Source organism: Nasonia vitripennis, chromosome 5, assembly GCF_009193385.2.
Source record: "Nasonia vitripennis strain AsymCx chromosome 5, Nvit_psr_1.1, whole genome shotgun sequence".
Lineage (NCBI taxonomy): Eukaryota > Metazoa > Arthropoda > Insecta > Hymenoptera > Pteromalidae > Nasonia > Nasonia vitripennis.
The window spans coordinates 2,906,158-2,930,223 of NC_045761.1; the positions used below are offsets into that span (position 1 = coordinate 2,906,158).

The following is a 24,066-nucleotide window of genomic DNA, read 5'->3' on the forward strand; positions in this document are numbered from 1 at the left end:
TCATACAAAAACCACGTGCGTCACTCGCCGCCAACTCTGTTTTGCACACAACGTGGGGATGTTATAAGGTTTCAACTATAATTTGATAAATGTAATAACAAGGCAACGATTAAATTTGTTTACAATAAAGGAGAGTGATCAGCGATGTTTATTGTTTGTAACCAGTAACTTAAAGGTACAAATTATAGTGTTAATTTACTTGTCTTAACTTCATAACCTTCAATTTCAACAAAACACCCCCGACTTGTCAACAGAGTATGTTCGAAAAATAATATATTTAAGATGATTGATCACAAGAAACAAGTGGTTGATCCGGAAAGCCCTACTGAAATGGATTCGGAGGCGGATGAAGATCTCGAAGAACGTTTAGAGAAGCAGAAACCTTTGGTGAAAATTAACAAAAAGAGGAAAAACAGTGAAAATGATGATCCTTCTGCGAAGAAGAAGGGGAAAGTTGAAAAGGGTTTGTACAAACAGCCTACAGTGGAAGAACTGAACCAACTTAGAGAGACTGAAAATCTGTTTCACTCAAATTTATTCAGACTGCAGATCGAAGAAATTCTCAGTGCAGTGAAATTAAAAAGCAAGTACCAAAAGTTATTTCAAGCATGGTATGAGAAATTTGAGACTCATGTTAAGTCAATCAAAGGGACCAAAGAACTTTCTGTAAGAATTCTCAAATTTGATATTAACATTATTTTTAAGTCTAAATAGTAATGAGCGTATTAATTTGTAGCTCGAGGATGATACATTATTCAACAAATTTAATGTGAAAATTCCTATGGCAAAGTTGCCAAACGACTGCGTTGGCACTTTAAAATATTCACCACCATCTAGCTTCACAGTAGCTGGTTCATATGCATTAGAAACAATTGTAGGCCCTGAAGCATCCATTGATATATTGGTAGAAATGCCTGAAAATTTATTCAGTAAAATAGACAGTAAAAACTACAGGTATATGAGGAAAAAAGCAATATATCTGGCATATATAACGAGTAAAATTGGCAAAGACTTGGCTGAAACCAAGAGCTTCATTGGGAATCATTCAAATCCTATTTTGAAAATTGTTCCCACTGGAAAATTGGGAAGCAAATTTGTTGTACATGTGCATGTTGTAGTGCAAGAAACATCTTTACCACCAAACAAATTTACACCTGAAAAGAACAATGTAAAACCAAATTGGTTTTTTAAGGCTACGGATAAAAATACAGGTAAATATCTTATTCTTATTAACTTGTTTGCAATTTTTTTTAATTATCATTTATTTTCACAGATAATAACCCGCCAACTCCATATTATAACAGTGCAATACTGCATGATCTAACTGCATTGAAGGCAAACACTCAAAATGTCAAATTAATCAAAGAATATCCAAATATAAGAGATGGCATTGTATTATTAAAAATCTGGCTAAAACAACGTGAATTTTGCAATAATTATGAAACGTTCAATGGTCATGTGATTACAATGTATGTTTTGTACTTGCTGCTTACAAAAAAATTAAACACGTTTATGAGTAGTTATCAAATAGTCAGAAACACGTGGCAGCATTTAGCAAATAGCAATTGGTGTAAGGAAGGTATAAGCCTATGCCAAGATGAGAAAATTGCTGCTCGAATCACAGAATACCACAAGCATTATGATTGCGTATTTCTCGATTTTACGGGATACCAGAATATAGCGGCAAATATCCAAGAAGACGTGTTTAAATGGGTTTCGAATCAAGCAGCAATGTCAATTGAATGCTTGAATAACACGAGAGTTAATGGTTTTCAAGTACTTTTTATGCGTAAAGTACCCTTTTATAAAGCAGTTGATTTTGTCATTTGGTAATTATACTCCTATAAATCATCTTTGTTATAACAAATAAAATTATAATTATTGTCTATTCTTGTCAACAGCTTACACAATGTCAAAGCTTTGGAAAATATCTTAGATGTAAATTCTGACGAATCTGATAAACTGAACTATGGTCCTAATAAATATGTGCCAATAATCAAACTAATTTCAAAGTTTTTGAAACAAGGGTTGGGACAGCGAGCATCGTTTGTGTGCGCATTTCCACGTAAATTAAGAGAATGGCAAACAAATGTAGAGATTCCCAACGACCTTGAAAGAATTTACATTGGATTAAAACTAAATCCTCATCATGCATTCAATATTATTGAGAAGGGGCCTGGTGCTAATCTTCCAGAAGTATGAACATTTTGAATATTCGCTTCATTTTTTATAAATTATGAAGTTTTAATCTCTATTCTATTTCTATATTAGGCAGAGGCATTTAGAAAGTTTTGGGGACACAAATCGGAACTTCGAAGATTTAAAGACGGCACGATTTGTGAAGCCGTTGTTTGGGCTAAACCAAACGCTACTCTTGCTCAGAAGCGCGATATATCTCAGAGAATATCAAAATATTTATTAGAAGAAAAACTCAAGCTTTTTGAAAAAGCTCACTATTTCTTTTTCTCTAATCAATTAGAGGAGTTTCTTAAGATGAAAAAGGTAAGTTGTTGGAGAACTAATATTTGTTTTGCGAAAAAGCTTTCAGTACAATAAAATACAAAAGTATGTCAGCAAAATGAAAAGTCATCTGATGTAGATACAGACTTGAAGGTAAATATTAGATATTTCAAGAGCATGACGAATCAAAGCTTTTGTGCATCGAATCGATAATATTTTATTGTCGGCCGACCCGGTATAAAAAAGCTGATTCATCAAAAATCGATTAAGCCAATACGAACTAGAATGGTGAGTGTGATAAAGTCACGCGTCAAACATTAGCACAACAGAGAAAAGGCGCAACAATACTTATGGCAAATCGCTGTGTACCCATCGGACTAATAACAGGGTCTCGATAATCGCAATTCTGTCCTATTTACTCATCCAACACCCTTCATTTACGTGTTTTATCAAAAACGTGTCTAATCTAATCTAAAACTTTATTTTCAGGTCAAGGTGTGGGGCTTCCGCTATGGGCCAGAGGAAGCCGCGCTCCAGGTAATCAACACCTTTGCCGGCCTCGAAAAAGACCTGTCGAACCTGACGGATCTGCCGCTTTCGATTAATGGTCTTCAGGGGTGCAGTCCGCTCTTTCGATACACTGATGTATTTCCACCTTTAGCGACTGTACGAAAAACCGACGGCAAAAATGTCGTAGATACGCCTTCCCATCTGCGTTTTGTCGAGAACGGTGATGTAGACGAGGTTCCTATGTACCTGGCTCCGGTCGAGGTGACGATGCAGCTGTCGACGAGTGGAAAGTGGCCCGACGACCTCCAGGCTCTAAGGATGACCAAGGCGGCGTTTCATCTTCAGATAGCACAGTCTATTAGAAAGCAGTGCAAGATCAGGGCTCAGGGCTCTATGCACTATATTGATGTGATGAAGGTATAGGAGATCAGTTGAGAATTTTAAACTGCTGTCCGTAAATTGATTTTAATTAAAATTTTCGTATTTTACACAGGATGGCCTAGTCTTTAGGATTAGAATTGCAAATCAAAGAGAGATTGGTCTTGTAAAACAGCAAGTGGACGAAGATGGTGTAACCAAATACAGGGACAACGAAGAGTCCCTTGATCTGGAAAAAAACTTATTTCATCTCCCTAAAATTACCGGCGCTTTATACGGGTAATGATAAATTAACAATTGATTTATTGATCGTTTCCATAACTAGTGTTACTAATTACGCTAACGCTATCCGAATCTCTCTATTCCAGTCTCCACTGCCAGCAGCCGTCATTTGGCCCAGCCTGTTGCTTAGCGAAGCGCTGGCTCGCAGCCCAGCTCATCGACGATTCCCACATGCCGGATATCGCTGTTGAGCTGCTCGTGGCCTCGATGTATCTCAATTCCGATCCGTACGAACCGACAAGCGCGCCACAGGTGGCCTTCCTTCGCTTCCTCGAGTCCTTCGCCCGCGAGCATTGGAGCACTGATCCGATAATCGTCAATTTCAACAACGAGATCACACGTGAGTTGAACCTCAAAGCTGGTCCGTGGCTTCTGGCCAATTGGATTTGCTGATTTAAGGCGATTCGTGTGATTTTTTTAAAATACAATGATGTAATGTTATAGGCGAAGAAATAGTGGAAATAGAGAACACGTTCGGAACGTCACGAGAAACGCTTCCGTCTCTCTTCATCTGCACACCTTACGATAGGGAAGCCAGTATATGGACACGTAAGGCACCGACTCCGATCATTTTGAAACGTATCAGTGCATTAGCCAAAGAAGCTTTAAGACTCCTAGAGGTGCAACTATTTTCGGAGACGAGCGTCTGCTGCGATCCACTGTTCAATCCGCCTTTGTCAGCGTACGACTGTCTGATACAGTTAAAAGAGTCGCTCAATCCCCGGAAACATGAAGCCACAGCCATAGTAAAGGATGATTTGCCTACGAAGGATCTGTATCCTTTCAAGGAACATTCCAAAACTCGAATACCCATTGTGGGCTTCGACCCGGTAGCAGAATATTTGAGCGAACTGAGGGTAAGTTGATCGAGAAATCTTACGTAGGAGTTTGGAATGGAGTAGTCTTTTTAAATTATTAACATTTTTTACAGAAACATTACAGCGAACATGCTCTTTTCTTCCATGATACGTACGGCGGCAACGTCGTAGGTGTTTTACTGAAACCGCAAGCGATGCAGCAAAAAGATTTTAAAGTTTCCAATACAAGCTGCCAGAAATTTAATGACAACCAGAAACTGATTTTAAATGTATCTGCGATGATAGAAGATTTTTACATTCTTGGAAAAGGACTTGTTGAAATTATAAATATCCAATCTGGCAAATTAAAGGCATTGTAATATATACGTTATAAAAAAGAAATTATTAAATATTTGTTTTGTAAAATAAACAAGCATAGACAAATGCTATTTGATTAAAGTATACATTTTGTATAAATTATAAAAAACTGTTTAATTTGCTCATAATACCTAACGATTAACATTATAAAAAATTAAAAAATGTTTGAAAATTTGATCTTAGGGGAGAAAAAAGGACTAAGGTGAAGAAACAGTAAATTAAAGCAAAAACCACAGTTAAAAGTTATGAATAACTTTTTTGTAAGTTGATAATAATACACTGAAATAATTTAATGCGCCTCGTTTCTTCGTGAAGTATTACTATGATCTCTTGATGCTGATGATAATTTCGGTAAAAAGGGAAGCTGTTCTCTTAGAACACATATCGAGGCATCTTTGTTAAAAAAAAGTTTGAAAAAAGTTACAATATTAAAAAAGGATTTAAGGGAAATTGAGATCCGATTCGCAAACAAAATATGTACGATGCTTCGTAGCGACTTTTTTTACTCTTTAAGCATCTGCAACACAACGACGTTATTTACAAGGATACACAAAGCGACTTTGCGCCGTGTATGTGCCTCTGTTCTGTCAGTGTTACACATTGAACAATTCGACTTTTGCGTAAATCATTCGTTAAATAACAGTTTAAGAACATAGTTATTAAAAATTAACATCCAGAACCAATCACAGCTTACTACGTGTACGTATGTATAAAGACTAAGGTACCACTATAGCATGAACATAGTAAGATTGATGTGCATAGTATAAGAAAATAATGTCATAGAAAATGGAGAAAATCATACCGCGACAAACATGCTCATTATTTTCTTCATTTAGTATGCAATTTTCTCAATAAGTGTATGTATATTTCGACAACGGCGTAAATTACTTCCACGTTGAAAAAAAATCAAGTCGACCAATTGACTATGTAAACCGCATAGAGCTCGACAAGATGCAGACTACACATCAAAATCTAATTATTCAAGACTTGAGTGCAAAATATCGTGTCGCGTTTGGAAGTAAGTGTATCGTTCATTGCCTTTATCAACTTCTTACACATCGAGTTAGCTATGTTCATTCTATCGTAAAACCTTAAGAAATAAGGGGAGAGAGGTGTACATTGTCGAAAACGTGTGTATGTATTCTCAAAATTTCGCAAGTAATAAAAATAATTCGTATTAAACAATTATATGAAACGTAACTGTGGAAAAGCATCTTATCTTACATACAACGTGAAAAATGGATTTGTTGTTTCTGGTATCTTAAATAGCTTTTATGTGGTCCTGTGAGGTTTTCAGTCTCGCGTTATCTAGATGCATACCGCTCTCCGCTTTATAACATTCTTAGGCAATAATTATTCTAAAATTTTATGCATCAATTAAACTAAATGAATTTCGTTTTTATGTACATAAATTAAGTAATTATAATCATAAAGATATTGACAAATATAGTAATTACATTTTGATATATTTTCTGGCTATCGTAAAAAGCAAATGTTCTAAAATTCCATGCAGCAACCACAAAATCTCAAAAAAACTTAAATATGTACAAAATAAGTAAATTAATTTTCGGGCATCTTTCGATAAAATCCATGAATCTTTTAATTTTACACAATTTTTTATTATTTAATTAATTTTCACTTATCTAGTCAAAGTGCGTCACAAATTTTATGCTTATTTTTATCGGAGAAACCGCAGTTGTTTGCATGGACTCGATTTATAAAGAGACATCTATAAAAGGCAATTACAATAGGTACATTAGCCTTAAAAGTGTTTCGCCATTATGTAGGTATTATATACGCTCGTGACATATTGAATAAGTATTTTTATACAAATGACACTTGCTCGAAAGTGTGCACCTCCAGTCGTATTCGTAAAATTTACGTGCAAAAATTTCCTTTCCGCGATCTTTGTTATCAAGGCAGTACTATAAGTGTTTGTTGAAAGGATCTTTTCGTATGCCAACTACATAGATTAGTGTATAAAATGATATACCACTTTTTTTTGAGTCATAAGCGTCAATAAAGCCTCCATAATGCATATATGTCAAATCGAGTTTGTAAAACTCAATAAAAAGTTTCCGAATAAGAAACAATCACTCAAACATGTAATTACCATTCGATCAATTATTTTTCTAAAATGCAAAATTTGTTGCACCAAATTTTGTTTAATCTATATAATACGCAAATGTTAACAATACGATGTAGTCAATGGTATCAAAGTGTATTCAAAACCGAAAAACGTTTAAATTGAGCCCACATACAATTCTATCACATTCTCAAACGCAATTTTTTTTACGATTTTTAGTACAATTTGTGATCGCAATAGTTTGTTCTCTTTTCTTGCAATCAAAATCTTTTTTTCTTTTTAAAAAGTCGGATGGGAAAATTTCTATAAACAAGTAAGAATAAATTCACTTAGTGAGCCACGCAGGGCTTCGCGCGTTAGGTTGAATAATTAATTTATTTACCTTAAATACAAGTCAAATCAACAAATATACGAGAAACCGAAAAAAGTAGTTTTTTGTTTCTCACAAGTTTTGTATTTCAATTCCTTAAAGAAATTTTTCCATCAATGACAAATCTCTCTTTCTCTTTAGCTCGCTCGCTCTCAGCCCGCAAAGTGGGTCGCGTCGACCGAAAAATCTTTTGTGGTCAAAATAACCAGTCACATTTTGTTCCGTATGTATAATATATATACTTTCTATCTCGAGAAGCGCAAGATAATTACGTCGTGAAGAAGCAGTTTTTTTTATTTCGTCGCACAGATAATTAAGCTACTTTCCGTCAACAATGATTCAACTTCTCCCCTCGCACGAGCATAGTTCGTACAAGAATGAAAACTGCAAGTGGCGACGACAATCACGAAGATAACAGACCAATGACCTTGTAAACGAAAGGGTAGGAGTTCCAAGTTATAATATCGATTTATGACAATGAAGACGATGATGGATAAGAGTAATTGTAATAATTATAATAATAAACTTAATCATAATCATAATTAATAGTAAAATAATCATAAAAATCATATAATAATAATAATAATAATAATGATAGTAGTAATGATAATAATAATAAGGATGATAATATTAATATTTCTGCAGCAGTAGCGATATCTGCGGTAGTTATGCGATGACTGCTTGGAGTATAGTCATTCCTCTGTATACGTGTGAAAATCCCGTGTATGTATATAATAATCGGATAGCTGACGGCGCAAGTGTCTGTCTTTTTCTCGGCGTATTTACGTGTTGACGCTGTGTATAGACGCGGTGTAAGTGTGTTTTTGTGGGCATTTGGACGCGTACGTCCATCGTGTATACTCCTCTCGTCACTTTTTTCCCTATGAAATTCAGCGATCGTGTACGCGTCGAAAATGAGGAAAGAAAAGAACGCCAAATACAGAACCAAATGATTCAGTTAGACAAAGGCGGTGGTGTGGGCGTGGGGGTCAGAGTGATGGTCGTGTGCAGCACTGAGTCGCGGGAAGCCGAGTGACTGCTGGCGCGCAGCAGCGTGACGGCCTCGCGCTCCGGGTCGCTGCCGCGGCCCAGACCCACGACTCCGCCACCTCCGATCAGTCCTCGCTTAGCTCCAGCTGCGAGACGATCTACGTGGCTAACACCCCCGCCACCGATTACTCCTGCACCTCCGACTCCAGCGCCGTTGCCGCTGTTACCGTTGCCGTTCCCTGCACCGCCAGCTCCGACTGCATTCATACCCGTACACTGTACGCTACCCCCAGGACCGACAGTCATAGTCAGTCATTTTTGCCGACCGCTTTTCTTCTTCTTTCGCTTGAAGAAGCAGCAGCATCTGGAAATTAAGCAAATACTAATGGGACTTAGAATCGTTGTCACTGGCTTTTGGCTAGGGGTTTAGCTTTTCAGGCTCTTTTTTGGGATGGCTAGCTGCCAGCGCATGCGGATTCATTCAACAGAGACAGAAGTATAGTAGCCATAGTAGTAGTAGGTACAGATGCAGAGTCAAAGAATGTGACAGGTGGACAGACGTTGGTGCGAAATCGAGAATTTTAGACTGATGCTCTTTCAAGGCAAAGGATGAGTGCAGTCGTGTGACTCCCGTATTTACTGTTGCACGGCGCGACTTCTTGTGAGACGATAAGCTGATAAGGTCGATGATAAGCAGCGCATGTTTATGTAAGTGCTAAAAATGAACTGATACCCAGGCTGATGCGCTTTGAAACGGACACTTTTAGCTTGGGCGTGATGACGTAGCGCTTAATGAACACACTTGTTTCTCGAAAATAAACACGGAAGAATACTGGCTTGTGTTTGCAGTACGCTCGCGTTCAAATAGATCATTTATATCTTTCAAAGCAAATTTTTGCACCGTCGAGATGCTACAAGAATTGCAACTGAACTCGTTGATAAAGCTGTAAGCGCAGCGCGTGCTTTAACGTGAGAATAATGCATGAGATTAGCGCGAATGTATTTAGAAAAATGAGCGTAGTGACGAAGGCTGATTCAGTAAACAACATAGATGAACGTAGAAATATGTGCATTATTTTATTTCGCAAATCCTCGATGGAATGTCGAATTGTACATGTGCCAACGTAAATTCATCCGCGGTCATCACAAACGTAATGGTTAAAAAATAAATTATTTAAAAAAATTGTTGTTGCGACTTGATTATAAAAACACTAGCATAAAATGCCTATAATTCCTGTCATCTGAGTGGAATGTCAAAAGTACCCTCTTTTCGAATTTTATTTATAATATTATTCAAAAGAAAATGCTGAAGTGGCCACGAATACGTTTTTAATACATCCCTATAAGCTTCATGTGCAGCTCTTTTCTCATCAATAGTTAATTTTCTACAATGCTCAGTAGGTACTAAATTTTTACCATGTACTATAGCTACGTGTTTTAAGCTAGAAAAAAGAGAGCATGATTAATTGACAAGTCGATGTATTAAAATGAATGTTGAAGTAGTATGTGAAATGACTTTGAAAGCGTGCATAGAGTAAGCAAAAGTAGGAAAGATTTTAAGTATATACTAACTTGGTTTCGTCTATCATCTCCACTTCTGGTGGTGCAGTTATTGGTGTATTCGAGTGACCAGCTGTGGGGTCGTCGTTTGCCAATTCTCCATTCGTCGAGGATACAACCTGCCGAACAAAAATCATTTTCCGTTTATACAAAATTTGATAACTTTGACAGACGGTCTTTGTAAACTACGAATTGAAAAATTAATTTCTACGGTTATTCAATAAGAATACTAAGAGGAAATGTTTAATATATTATACATAATAGTAAGAAGAAATATCACCGAAGTAGAAGAATTATCTGGTAAGGCAAATTTCTAATACAAAAAAAAGGTTTGGAAATTTTGCTCAGTCCAGCAATTCTTACGTTAAAGATTATGATTACTGATGCAAACTACGTGAATCGAAGACTATTTGAGAATGAAAGGTTGGAAGAAAAAATTAAAAGTAGAAGAAAATTAGAAAAAGATAACTAAATGAAAAATAAAGTATAAAAACGTTTATTTCCATGTATTTTTGTTTTTGGTTTATTTAAAAATACATTAAAGTAAAGTAGAAAATAGCAAAACACAAACGTTAATGAGTAATCAGTAGAAAAACATAGCGATGCTTACATGCTGTAGCAAAAATCAAAAAAGCATATATGAAGTTGATCACTTGTATTATATTTTGCCTACACGCATAAATACATCTTTACTTGAGTATATATAAGTTTAGTGTAAACTTTGTAAATCAGTATTTCAAAACGGTTATTTAAATAACTGCAAAAATTAATTATTTATGAGATACATTAACGCTTCTAATGGTAGAAACTATCACTCGCTACTGTATCTTAATATCAACATATTTTTTATTATAGTATCATGAAACCTTAAAACCTTTAAGAGCGTATTACTTTAAAACTCCTAGAAAACGCATTATTAGAATTTCATAATTGTAAGTAGGGCAGTAAGTATAAGCTCAGTATTTGACAAACATTTTTTTAAACTGGTAATTTAAATTTATAGTTACATCGTATAGTACAGCCCCTGAGTAGCTAATTAGTTGCTAATTAAAACAAAAAAGTAGTAATATACATATATAAACAAAAATAAAAATAAAAATTCACGATTTTGATGATTCTCTTTCGATTATGATGGGTTTCTTTAGTTGACGAGTTAGGGAGGATTGGGAGGCAAGGAGAAAATGAAATTGTGATTTGTCAGTCACACCGAAAATGAAGAATCCTTTATTTGTGATTGATATTTTTGTTCATACTATCCGTAAAATAAGCTTTGGTCAGATAAATGCAGTTGTTGATGGGAAAATAGATCACGTGGTTTTCGTATATTTTTGCGAAATCTAGTAAACAAGAAAAACACATGGAAGTGTATAATCAACGTAGCTACATCGAATTATCGATTAATTTGTACATAAATAAGTTCACGCTACTGTTTTTTTTTATGACGTAAATAAGTGTCATGATAACATTCTCGTGGACATAATTTCGAGAAAACCTTCAAGCTATGTTTTTAATTTAGCATATTTTCTATATTATTACAGTCACAGTTATAAATAATGTAATACATATCAAAGAAGATAAAAAGCCATAATACATATCCTTGATAAGACATTGAACCACTATCACAAAAACAAATTAGACATATTCGAGCCAAACTCATAATACGGATACGGATAGCTATGCCACAAGAAATATAAATCTAATCGAAAGGAATGAATATAGGTAATCGTGTATGTATATGTGAGTTTGTAGAGCATACATTATATCGAGTAGACGATGAAGCCGGATGAGAAAGAGGAAAGAGAGCGAGAGAAAGAGAGAGGGGGGAAGGGTGAAAGAGGGTAAGAGAGAAAGTATGAGAGAGTATAAGAGAGCGAGTTTGTACGTGTGTGAGGGAATTGAAGAGGATATGGACTCACCTGTACGGAGCCATGTCGGTCGGCGGGTGTCAAGGTGCCACCGGCGCCCGATTGCTTGACTGTGTCAGGCCACGAGGCACCTACCCCCTTACCGCCCCCTCCTCCCACCCCGCCACCAGCCGCGTCCTAAAGGAACAAGCACGACGCAGCGTCGCAAAACGGTACGAGTTAGTCAAAAAAAAAAAAAAGACATTAATTCGTACGTTCCATAAGTAAATGCAATCGTTTCGCGAACGAATGCTATATAGATAGTATATTAAAATTCAACTGACTTTTATGAAAATCTGTAACTGTCGTGTTGTGTAGAATCATATGAAATATATCTATACATTTAATAGCAAAAGCTTTTGTCGAAGAGCCTAGTAGCGAACGTGTCTAGAACGCAAATTTCTACGACTCGCTTAACACCGATACACCGAACAGGAACTTCACGATCCATCTATGCTCTTATACTTTCTATCTAACAATTGTATATGTATATCAAAGCTGGCACGTATGTAACTGTACATTATGAAGCAAAGATAGCCTACTTTTTTTACTCGGGACACTATTAAAAAATTTCTTTTTCTTTTTCAGTGAGCTTACGTAGTTGCCCTGCATCTCCATGCAATAAACTTCATTCATGAGAACCGTGTCTTCTTCACATTCATCATCGCATTCCTTTTATAATATCAGGATTCCCGAGATTTTCCCAACCGGTGCGATCAATGAAAGAATGCAATGTTTGGAGATTTTAAAAACATTATACTTGCTTGTTCATTTATCGGGCATGTATAGTTTTTCGGTAGAAAAAACTACCGAAAATCGCGTAGTCAAGACAAGTGTTTAGCTGCTAGCATGAAATCACTCAAATTGTTTCAGTCTCAATCGATTCAACGGATTCTCATGCGGTTATTCGTACAACCAAAGTAAATTGTAAAAAAATACAGCTACAAACTTGCATGCTGTTGCGAAGCTCTTATTAGTGGTCTTAATTACCTTGTAATTAGCAGGGTGTCTGTCTCGATTCGGTGATACGAGGATCTCGTGGCCTGTCTGGAGCGATCCCACCGGTGTCGACTGTAAGCAATGACAAAATTAATCAGTGCTAATTTGCCAAAGAGAGTCGTAAAATAGTTTCATTATATCGTAGTTAAAATATAAAACACAATGACACCGAATGAATTACTTTGTTTCTCATAACGTACTTGAGAGATGCGTGCTTACTTATACATTGCACTAAAGACGGCGTGAACGAGCGAACAAAGCTGTAAAATGCCTACAAAGCAAAGTAGACAGAGTACCAACCTTGTCTGACTTTGTTTTCTCTATATTCGATGGAGCAGCCATCCTTAGTGCTCTGAGCTGTGCAAAGTTCGGTGGCTAGTTTGTTGGGCAGCATGCAAAGTTGAAAGATTGAGTGAAAGCTCTATATTCACGCAAACTACGCGCGAGCTGCGTAGGCTCGGTGAACTCGCCATAATTAGTGTATTATCAAACGCTCGTATGAACACGTGCGCCTCGTGCTTATCGTTAATTTCGTCGCTTCTGCATTCTCGCTCGTCATCGACTCGTTAATAGACGCAAAGATTTCATCGTGCGCATGCTCAGAGTGAACGACAATTTATTGGTTTAATTTTGGGATTCGGGTATAGTAAGTTTAGGGATCGACAAACATTCGAAAAGAGAGACGTAGTGAGTAAGCTTGGGTAGGTAAAGAAAATAAACAGTCACGCGGGAATAATAAGAATTTCGTGCACGCAGGCATGGGTCCAGATTTCGATCACTTGACACCCACCATGGTTTTGCCCGTCCAGTCGAATTCGCCGTCGTTGGCGAAGCCTCTTCTCTCGTAAAGATCCTGGAAGAGCTTTCTCAGGTACTCGTAGTCTGGCGTGTCGAAGAAGTCGAGTCGGCGTACGTAGCGCAGGTACGTGGCCATCTCTTCGGGATGGCCCTCGCACAGCACTTCGATTGGCGTGGCGCGCTTCGTGTCGCCGATCCTCTGATACCGCTCCTTCAGAGTGTCAGCTCTCAGTCCTTGCCACGGCAGGCTGCCCCTCAGAAAGTACATGAACATGTGGCCCAGAGCCTCGAGATCGTCTCTTCGGCTTTGTTCTGCAACAAAATTAGCGCGAGTTTCAGTACAGCGCTTATTGTTTAACCTTCAACTCTTTATTCAAAGTTACCGCATGCGCCCGAGCGATTTGCAATAATCTTTCGATTGTGAGTCAACGCTTCGAAAGGCGGAGAGAAAGAAAAAAAATTACGTACACTGTATCGTCAATACCAACGCGACTCCACGCACATTATTATCGTTGCTCCAGAAAAATGTGTAATCTGTTTTGCATAACAAACTGCGTTTCAGCAAACTCGTCAATGGAAAGCTCGCGAGTTAAAATTAAAGTTTGACTGATTAATTCGCCTGCTGCTGCACATACGAGGTAGTTTCTCTTGTACAAGCCTATAGATGCACGAGTATCGCCAGCGCTTGTATAGACAGAGTAGTTTGTACAGCGAGTTGCAAGGACTGACCTTTGCCTTGATGTGTGTTGATGCTCATGTACCGCGCGGTGCCCGTCAGACTTTTATGTTCTCGATAAGGTATGTGCTTATTGGTTTCCAGGTCTATGTACTCTTTGGCTAGTCCGAAGTCGATGATGTGAATGATCTTTTCCCTGTTCATCGTACTTCGTCCGATGAGGAAATTCTCCGGTTTCACGTCCCGGTATATGAGATGCCGACTATGAACGTATTCTATCCTATGGAGCTGTAACAAAGAGTCAAGGATTAATTAAACGACAGGAGCGTGCGCACACGCAGAGGTCCGGAGCACCAATCTTCAGACCGAGAGAGTCACAAAGGCTTTTTAATTAGAGTCGAAATCGGTTATACAGAGCGCTGTCCCCGACAGAGGAGCGCGTATACGTGCTTCGTCCGATTTTTACAGTTACTGATACGAGAAAAGAAAAAACTTTTGCGAGTGAATCATACAATTTATTATGCCTCGGTGGTCGTCGCATTATACAGAAGAGAGCTCATCGACCGGTTTTCGATGAGAAAAATATTCGGGTGCTCCGGAAATAGCTGGAATGTGGAGTTGAAAAGAAAAAAAGACTTACGAGTTGCGTGGCAATGTTGAGGACGGTCTTTAAGGTAAATCTCCTCCCACAGAGGTCGAAGAGATCTTCGAGGCTAGGACCAAGGAGTTCCATCACCAATGCGTTGAACTTGCCGCACGGGCCGAAATAATAAACTTCCGGCACGCCTTCTACACGTTTAGTTTCAGATAAGTATTTGTCATTGGAGGCCGTGCGTGCGCTGCTTCGGCTAACGCAATACTCACCCTGTGTACCTAATAATTTGTAAAACCTATATTCCAAGTGAAGCTGTGGCGCCCTTGACTTCATTGGTTCCTGCGGACACAAGCGATTCTATTAGATCGCGACGAAAATTCGCGTATAGATATGTGGGTCAAGGAGTCGCCGCATCATCGCGCGAGTGTATTGTCCGCGGCGGGGGCCAATATATCGATATCCGATCATCGCGCAATCTTTATTCCGCGTGTGTCTTTGCATCTACTTTTCTTCTCCCGTTTGACACCGCGGGCTGAGAATCGATGAAAACTTGGCGCGGGTTACTTTGAGAACTCGAGTAATTGATTCGCAGACGTCACCGCGAGCGAAGGCGAGATTACATTATCGGTTTCCGCGGCGACTCCCGAACAAAGCGCACTCTCTCTCTCTCACTCTCTCACTCTCTCTCTCTCTCTCTCTCTCTCTCTCTCTCTCTCTCTGTGGGAGAGAACAAGCGACGATTATTACCATTTTAATTGCTACGTGTTCATTATTGTAGAGGTTTTTTCCTGAAAAGAGAAAAAAAGTCTCGATTAGTATAGGCATGAAGAATGCAGTTTGTAAAGGAGGGGAAACTACGGGGGAGCGGTTGGAGCAATAATGGATCAACATCGAAGACTTTAGGTATGTACATTATTGAATCCGGATAAAGATACTCCTCGTCGTCGCATACCGAGAGCTGCGAGCGAGAAAGAGAGAATCTGCTCGCGCGCGCGGGAAGACTTACTCATTCGAACGGCATGAAAAGGCCTTCGAAAGGTCTCCGTTTAATCAGAGAGACCGAGTGAGAGCAAGAGAGAGGAAAAGAGTCCGGCTCTGAAAATGAAACGCCGACTGCAATACGCGCCTATATATGATAAAGCAAGTGTTTCGGTATGTCCAAGAGCGAAAAATAAAACGACTCGCCGTATATGTGCGAGAGAGAGAGAGTCGAAAATAGAATCGCCGCCTGTGTTATTTTGCAGTTCAATAAACTGTGAAAATCCGCGACGGCGACGGCGGCGCAGGAAACGACGGACGGTAATTCGATTTGAGCGGGAGCCGATTGGGCAGAGTATATAGCTTGTAATATTTTGACATCGTTTAATCTTCGTTAGGCTGCGAGGGAAGAGTCTACACGAGTATATAGGCTCGCGGTCTGGGTAAACGGATTTGGCTTAATAAATCACCCGCTCTCTCTCTCTCTCTCTCTCTCTCTCTCTCTCTCTCTCTCTCTCTCTCTCTCTCTCTCTCTCTCTCTTGAGCTGAGAACTAAAGGGCTTCGATTTTCTTCGGAAAATGTAAGCCATCGATACCAATGCATCCGAGAGAATAACACTCCTCGAGTTCGCTCGTACCCCCGAGTAGACATCGAGGCGAGTCCGAATTATTAGATTTGCCTGAGCGCATGTGACCGTGAAACCTTTGCCGACCGAGATTCCGCGAGATTGAGCGGCTTCTGCTTATGTGTATAATGCGCCCGACTACACGCGTTGACATTTCGCGGCCGTCGTCGTGTACAGCGGGCATTAGCGCTCGCGGTCTCTCCTGCAACGTCGAAAAGACCAAAGCGCGCCTATATAATTGAGAGAGAACGGAAAAACACGAGTGTACACCGCGTGGACAATCACGTGTCCGCAGTTGGCGCACGTGCGGGCGCGAATAACACGCGAAGCAGCAAGCGGCAGAGCAACGACGCGAGTCGTGCGTTTATTGGCGGCGGAGAAAAGAGTCGCGCGCGCGCGAATAGCACATCCGGCGATCGATGCACCTCTCCGACAAGCGAGCGAGAGAAAAGAGAGCAGCCGCCCCTGTGTGTGCTGTGCAGTCTATACAGCTGCGCTGGCCGCCCTAGCGAGCGAGAAAAGCACGACACCCTACGTGCGCCGGAGCTTTCTCTAACAACGCCGGCTCTCTCTCTCACTCACTGACGCCCCTCTCGGCGGCCCTCTCTCTCTCTCTCTCTCTCCCTCTCTCTCTGTATCGAGCGTTATACTTTTTTTTTTAAAAGCGCAGATACGACGCGGAGACGAGTTTGGCCGGTGATGAGTGCGTTAACGCATGGTTATCGAGGATTATTATAAACAACAAGTTTTCAGAAGCTAGATAGGTTCGCTCTTCGCTAATTGGGATTTTCACCGCGCGGGAGAAGAAAATCGAGTTGCGCCGGCTGATTTTATTACGCTCCTCTCCCTCACTCTCTTTCCACGTGGGCCGGGATCGTTAAGTTGGTAATTCTAAATTTACACTTCGTTTGCTCGCAGTTTGAAATTGCATAACTCGCGCGCGGATCGTCGATGCAAACAGCCGGTATTTGTTGTTTACGGGGGAGATTTTTCAAGACGCTCACGCGCAGCGCTCGAGCTTTGTGTCGAGAGAGAGAGAGAGAGAGAGAGAGAGAGACTCTGCAGGTGACTTTGAATCGAGCGCAAATTATGCCCGTAATGAGGAAGTTATTAATAGCAATGGAAATGTATACGGCGCAGTGCTCCAGTGTCTGCGCGCGCGAGCGCCTCGAGAAAGTTGGAGTAATTATACAATTTCAAGGCAGCTTTTCAGCCGACAAGGGCTCGCGCCATTAAAAAAAAAAAAGATTCCGATATATACAACGTTTGTGCATTTTCGAACTTTACCCAACTCGAACTATCTTTTCATGCTCGATAAGTTACTGCCGGCGTCGATTTTTGTTTGTTTGCTCCACTTCACGCGACCTCCATTCTCTCTCTTGCTCCCTCACGTTCTAACCCCTTGATATACTCGCGCGTTTCGAAAAGTTGCGTGCGATGTCCCAACGCAGCCGCGCGAAGATTCAAATTTTCAAAGGGAAATTTCGGAGAAAAAGAGGAGCTTTCGACTTTTGGAGGGAGAAAATCTCGTTACAACTTCGTGCAAAAGGCCAACAACGCTGTTATACGCGAAGGGAAATCGAGTTCCCGGAAAGCTCTCTCTTTCTCTACACACGCACAAAAGCTCGCTATTTCACCGGTGAACAAACGAGCTCGAAACTACGAGAGGAAAACAAGTGGCAGTTCATCCCTGTACTCGCTCATACGCAAAGTGACGTGGGAGTTAGAGAGGGAGAGAGAGCCTCTGCGCACGTAGAAGAGGGTCGGCATAAGGCCCGGGTAAACAAATAGATTGTACGGCCAGAGAGACGGAGCGTCTGCGCGCAGCGGCGACGCTCTTTGCGGAAATGTGGGTCAGGGTACGATGCTACTGCTATGCTGCTGTGTCGCCGCGATCACAAGAATAAACTAAGCCGCGCGCCGGCGAGGGCAGATCACAGCCTAGGCTATAGCTATTCCAGAGTAGCATCCCGGCTACTCTCTCCTCTCTCGACGTTCTTTCGAAATCCGAGCTTTCTTGGGAAACGAGCTTCCAAGCTCGCGCGCGACTTTTTTCTCTATATTTTTTACTTTTTAATTAAAGAAGAGAGAATTGACACAGCGCGCGCGGTGTGTAAATCTCCATTGTAGGCGCTGAATGCTGCCCGTAATTGGGAGTAACGCGACGATGTGCACACAATTGCGCTTTGTGAACGCGTAAGATTCGCGTATTAGTTTACACGCTTAATTCAACTCGTAGGATTCCGGCGTGTCTGTTGTGCTATGCGTGTGTATAGAGCGAGGCGATTAAAATTACACTCTATATAGCAGAGCTGATTTTCCTGACGTTACGGAGCTGCCTATAATCCTCTATTTTTATTATTGATAAGAGCGCGAGAGAAATTTTCAGAATCCGGAATCGAGGCTCTTTTTTCTTTCTATAAAAGTACGAAGTCTCTGCAGAACTAAATTTTTCATTTCCCGATCAAGAGAGAAGTCGAGAGAGAGAGAGAGAGAGAGAGAGAGAGAGAGAGAGAGAGAGAGAGAGAGAGCGAGTAGCGCGCGCGCCATCCTCCGACCGGAAACCGCTCACGTAATACCTCCATCCCACGCCTGCAGCGAAGGAATAAAAAAGAGCCAGCACGACTTGGAAAGAGAGATAGAGAGAGAGAGAGAGAGAGAGAGAGAGAGAGAGAGATCAACAACCTCTTCCCCCTGAAAATTCGCATCGGACACCGCGCGCGAACGCAAAAAAAGTACACACACATACAAGCGCGGGCGAGTTCATTTCGCGACTTTAAAGAATCATTCAGCGGAGAGGGATCGAGAGCTCAACTATCCACCCACACGGAGAGCGATCCTATATGCTATACAGACACGCGCGTGTGTATACAGAGAAAGAAACGGAGTCTCCTCACGTTGCGGCCCGGCAGTGTCAAGAGAGTTTGTTCTTAGGCCGCCTGTGCCTCTCTCTGCGCCGCTGCTGCTGCTGCTTCGCGGAGAGCACGGTACAGCAGCGAACAGGTTGCTACTTGCTCAGAAGCGTGACTAGTCGATCGAGCGCCCCTTCTTCCTATACACACGCGTGTGTATATAGGTAGAGCACTCTCTCTCTCTCTCTCTCTCTCTCTCTCTTACTCGCTGCGGTGTATCCTTCCTTTGTGAGAGGCGTTTTGAGAGGTCCGTGATTTTTCGCGACTGTGTGTGTGTGTGTGTGCTGCAGCGATGTGTACACTACAGCAAGTATGTCTCATAGCTTCGAACACAAAGGCCGGCCAGACCTGTCTCGTCCTGACCGAGAGAGAATTGCGTGTCGCTCGGGTTATGGAGGACTCGTATATTGGCAAATTTTTCGAACGTTCAATGCGGCGCAATTTCGGAGCAAGTCCGAGAGTATACACGGAGCAAAGTCAGCCGGCGTTTATTTACTTCCGAGAATGTACGAAGTTCATCGAGCAGACTACTCGGCCCGCGAGAGCGCGCGCGGATAAATCATGAATTCGGAATCGCTCGAGCGTCACGACGATATTGATTTCGCTCCTCGGTTATAGCCGCGCACTGCCACTGCCGCGCGGCTCTTTTACGTAATTCTATATCCCGATTGTTTGGGATACTCCACACACACACACACACACACACACACATATACATCAGAGGGGAAAACGTCGATCGTGAATTATTAACCGCGAACGACGCTTCTCTTTTCTATACTTCTTCTCTCCCCTCAAGGAGCAGCGCGCTTTCCTGTCGTCTCTATATAGGTGCGTGTTTTATATACACGCGAAGCTACGAGAGAGAACGAGGAGGTATTATCGGAGCGAGTATAAGCATAATCCACGAGCACAGCAAAGAAGAGAGAGAAAGAGAAATATAACGCGATAACTTATCGTTTCCGTCGCCTATCGCCACACCGCGCACCGCGTCTTTGTACACTGCGCGTTGTTGATTCTGAGACTCTTTCGCTTTACTGTGTATACTTTTTTTCATTCCGCTTCTCTCTCAGGTGAAAACCCGAGAGAGAGATAACGGGCAGAGACGACGATTCGGAAATAGATTTGATATTTCAGAGTCGGCTGGAAGGACGTTACGACAGTGCGCTGCAGAAATGACTACTTGTATATCGCGGGCACTTTCGAAACGCGTCGGCGACGATCGACGCTGAATGCAAAATGCCACGTTAGCGTTACTCGCGCCGGTAGGCAGGTATACATACACAGAGCAGCAAATACCTGCTCTCTCGGTTTTCGTCTCGTTTTTTTTCTCTCTTTTTTTCATTCGCGGCTACGAAATGGCGGTGACAGGGTGCTATGAGTGTTCGAGAAGCCTTTGTTTTAGGAGCGATGAGTAGCCGGCGATAAATCATCGAGCGGTTTGTTGTTTATTCGAAAGATTGATCATCACAGCGAGACGGAGAAACTGTAATTTTCGGCGTTTAAAATTAGAGAGTTAACGGCGGCCTTCTTCGTCATTTTTTGTTTTCAAACGAAATTTATTGTCGCAGCGCTGATGCTACTGCAGCTGCTTGAAAAATTGCCCAGTTCTAGTAGATGCCAAGCTTGGCCAACTCTTAATTTCTGAAGTTAATAGGACAAACAAATTACGAGGAGACTCGAACTATAAATAGAGTCTCCATGTGAGAGAGATTTTTCTCCCTCTCTGCTAAAGTCATTGATGTCTTGTCTATAATTGCAGGGCTTACAACTGTGTGGAGTGTAACTGAAAAACAACAGTCTCTTCAGTGGGGGATTTGAGTAGGAGAGGTGCACTTTGAGGAGATGATTACAGAGGATGTAAAAGAACCAAGCTGCTATTAGAGTCTTGAAAAAGCTTGGAGAATCCTCCCAACCCCAACCTATTGGAGCACAGCTAATTTGCTTTTGAAGAAAATTCAAGCTCTAATTACTCTTAAGACTCCAATGGAAGCTTGGCTCAAAGTGCGAAGAACTGAGTGTACTCACCAAGTCGAAGCTCCCCAAAGTTACCACAGCCAATTTTCTTTCCAACCCGGAAATTAGGACCAACCATGAGTAGGTTCGACGTGGAGGTGACGCTGTGTCGAGAGGTATGCATGTTGGGCCTAGTGGCATTGCCACTGGTCCGCGAGGCTCTCTTTCCAGCTTCCTGCTCTCGCTCTTTGTCTCTGTCACTGCCACGCTGGGGCTCCTTGTCTGCCCTACCGTCTCTGCCCTCGTTCTTCTTCATGGCTGCAGCTGCGCTGTACTCTGCTATCTGGAGCTGGATTGTCCTCCGCTGGGCTAGTGTCCAGGGCTTGTCTGTTCCCTCGCTCTCTGACTACTGTCCAGTGTCAGTGCTGATAGTAGTGGGTGCTAAGCAGCGCCAACTCCTCAGGCCCCATCACATACACACACACACACACACAGCACACACGGAGCAAAACACTCGGCAGATTCACCCCGTAGATAAGTCAACAGTCTCCCTGCTCGCTCTCTCAAGTCTGCCTGGTGTCTAGAGTCACTCTGGCACAAGCAACAATCCTCATGTTTAGAAGGCAGCTGCGGCGACGGCTATCTCGAGGAGTACGGCGACGACGACGCACAGGAGGAAGGCAACAACACCACGGAGGCACACATATACACACTCGCGCACTGCAGAGGGGAGCGAGTGAGACAGAGTGAGAGACAGAGTTATAGAGTGTCGGAGCGAGGCGCGGGGCACACACGAATATATCTATACGTATACCTATGGGCACACTCAACGCTGACTATATAGCGATTCTCTACTGTACACACACAGGCACGCACACGGAGCACCACTGGCGGATAGATCCTCTAGGTCAATGGCTCACTGCTGCTGGCCGGCCGGTGATATGGGCAGGTCACTCGTCGCTGCTGCTGCTGCTGCTGAGCGCGGCGGCCGTCGTCTTCGGAGGAGCAGCCGCGAGGTGGCCTCCATTACGAAACATCTCGGCCGTGGCGGCGCAGCTGCTGCACAGCCCGTTCTCCTAGGCTACTGCTGCTGCTTCTCCTCCTCCTCGTCGTCGTCGTCGTCGCCTCCTCGAGGCGGCGGCGGCAGCGCATACAGTAGCGGACCACTCGGTCGACACAAAAGCAGCGCGGCGGCGGCGGCGGCAGCGGCGGCGGCAGCGACACTGTTCGCGCGCACTACACACGGCCGAGCACACTATCGATGTACCTTCCTCGAGTGCCGCTGCTCTCTTTCCTTCTCCCTCTCTCGTTCTCTCGCTCGCTTGCTCGCACTGGTTTTCCTTCTCTCTCACCTTCTGCTGCTGATTCCGCTTCGTCGTGTTTTAGTTCCAAGCGCAATAGCCGTGGTTTATTCGCCACCTTCTCGGCTCGCGCGGCTTGTAGCACTGCACACGATGTCTGCGATGGCTTCTTCCCGAGCCCCCTGTCCAGCCGCAGAGAGCCTGGTGAATTGAGGTTAAGTTTTTTGGGGCCGATGGCTGCAGGTCGCGAAGGGAGGCGCGAGACTGTACTCGCGGGAGAGGAACGACTGCAGGGACAGGGATGCGGCTCTCCTCTTGAGCGCGACGCGACTTTTTACACGGCGCACCGATGATGACCGACGACACTGCACTGTAGCACACTCACGGCCGACTGCTTCTCGCGGGAGAAAAAGACGAGGATATGATATGACACACGTTCGCTCGGGACTCGAGAGGCGCGCTTAGACGTGTGGATTGTATGCGTATACCTATATACGTGTGTGCAGTGTGTGTGTATATATATTATATATATATATACTCGCGCGCCAGAGGGAGAGAGACGGGCGGTTGCGCGCCTCTATGGAAGAGAGAAGATCGTCTCGGTGGAATTGGCTCTCCTTTGGCTGGGGGCTGCAATTCCCCAGCTGCTGCTGCTGCTACTTCTGCACGATTCTCTCGGTACGTCCGTCCTGGGCGGGGCGCGCTACTACTCCGCGAGCAGCGCGACAGCCGACTTCAGGTCCTCCCCTGTGCTCAGAGAGGCTCGTCGCTGCTCTCCGAGAGATACTCGCACGTCGTGTGACCGTGTATACGCTGATGCGAGTGTGGTGGTGCTATAGGTATACTATACATATATAGTCGAGCGAGCGACGACTCGTCTTCGTGGAAAAAGTCGCGCGCGCAGCTCGCTCTCGTCAGTCTCGTCCCTCCACTACTGCACACGATATATCCACAGCAGTTAGACAGAGAAAGAGATAGAGAGTCGTTAAGACCCGCAGGCCTGCCAATGCGTTGCGTACATGCAGGGCAGCCGTTCTGTTACCTTGTTGCTGACCGGATCTTTACTTTTGAATTTGAATTTCGCAGGTGCGAGTGTGCGGAAGGTCGTGGTCGGATTTTAAACGGCAGATGGTCGTAGCTTTTTTTTTTACGTTGTTGTTGTTGATGCCGCTTCGGGGAAGGGCTTGCTGACACGCTGAATTTGTTTTCTGTTAACAAATAGACGGGCAAAGGTTATGCTTTTTCAGACGGTCTGGTCGCGAAAAAATGTTGACGAGAACAACGCTGTTTTACCGGCCGCGGTTCTATACACTGTCAAAAATGCAATTTCCTTTTTCATTCTAATACGTGATATTTCCAATTGGATATTTAAAATAGCTTTACTTTTTTCGTTTTCTTTTTCTTTTTTTTCTTTTCATTTTTTCCTTCCGTTATACGAGAAGTGCTTGGGGTTTATTTTTATCTTTTTAAATCAATACTTTTAATTCAACAAATACAAACAATACAAGTTACC

General features: G+C 42.4%; 2 protein-coding genes across 20 annotated transcripts; one reads left to right on the top strand and one right to left on the bottom strand.

Annotated features, from left to right (window-relative positions):
* Positions 1 to 20: 20 nt before the first annotated feature.
* LOC100123391 (nucleolar protein 6) lies at positions 21 to 4,907 on the top strand. 2 transcript variants are annotated; one of them, XM_008203717.4, is made up of 11 exons: positions 21 to 175; positions 255 to 666; positions 737 to 1,211; positions 1,274 to 1,829; positions 1,902 to 2,196; positions 2,272 to 2,502; positions 2,950 to 3,387; positions 3,464 to 3,627; positions 3,717 to 3,970; positions 4,075 to 4,487; positions 4,562 to 4,907. In XM_008203717.4, the coding sequence occupies exons 2-11, from the start codon at positions 283 to 285 to the stop codon at positions 4,805 to 4,807; spliced, it is 3,456 nt and encodes a 1,151-aa protein (XP_008201939.1). In that variant the 5' UTR covers positions 21 to 175; positions 255 to 282; the 3' UTR covers positions 4,808 to 4,907. The 2 variants fall into 2 exon arrangements, with proteins under 2 accessions (XP_008201939.1, XP_031788299.1); XM_031932439.2 differs by having other exon boundaries at positions 21 to 666.
* A 134-nt stretch (positions 4,908 to 5,041) lies between these two features.
* Positions 5,042 to 23,787, bottom strand: LOC100123405 (casein kinase I). Of its 18 annotated transcripts, none has more exons than XM_032600330.1 (13): positions 23,596 to 23,787; positions 22,067 to 22,754; positions 21,325 to 21,972; positions 15,531 to 15,571; positions 15,053 to 15,122; positions 14,829 to 14,977; positions 14,242 to 14,476; positions 13,505 to 13,824; positions 13,015 to 13,089; positions 12,706 to 12,786; positions 11,728 to 11,853; positions 9,824 to 9,930; positions 9,304 to 9,693 (listed from the first exon to the last, which is right to left on the bottom strand). In XM_032600330.1, the coding sequence occupies exons 3-13, from the start codon at positions 21,566 to 21,568 to the stop codon at positions 9,489 to 9,491; spliced, it is 1,653 nt and encodes a 550-aa protein (XP_032456221.1). In that variant the 5' UTR covers positions 21,569 to 21,972; positions 22,067 to 22,754; positions 23,596 to 23,787; the 3' UTR covers positions 9,304 to 9,488. The 18 variants fall into 18 exon arrangements, with proteins under 18 accessions (XP_032456223.1, XP_031788307.1, XP_031788306.1 ...); XM_032600329.1 differs by lacking the exon at positions 23,596 to 23,787 and adding an exon at positions 23,042 to 23,228 and having other exon boundaries at positions 22,067 to 22,947; XM_016986833.2 differs by lacking the exons at positions 13,015 to 13,089; positions 23,596 to 23,787 and adding exons at positions 12,313 to 12,387; positions 23,042 to 23,056 and having other exon boundaries at positions 21,325 to 22,947.
* Between the last annotated feature and the right edge of the window lie 279 nt (positions 23,788 to 24,066).

Bases quoted from the DNA above. Each gene is read 5' to 3' on its own strand.
- LOC100123391 (XM_031932439.2), top strand. From the start codon at position 283: ATGATTGATCACAAGAAACAAGTGGTTGATCCGGAAAGCCCTACTGAA. The intron at 1,830-1,901 runs GTAATTATACTC...TCTTGTCAACAG, and splicing joins GCAGTTGATTTTGTCATTTG to CTTACACAATGTCAAAGCTT. The intron at 4,488-4,561 runs GTAAGTTGATCG...CATTTTTTACAG, and splicing joins AATATTTGAGCGAACTGAGG to AAACATTACAGCGAACATGC.
- LOC100123405 (XM_032600330.1), bottom strand. From the start codon at position 21,568: ATGAAGAAGAACGAGGGCAGAGACGGTAGGGCAGACAAGGAGCCCCAG. The intron at 15,572-21,324 runs GTGAGTACACTC...TTCTCTTTTCAG, and splicing joins CTTTGGGGAGCTTCGACTTG to GAAAAAACCTCTACAATAAT. The intron at 13,090-13,504 runs GTGGGTGTCAAG...CCAACAAACTAG, and splicing joins ACTGGACGGGCAAAACCATG to CCACCGAACTTTGCACAGCT.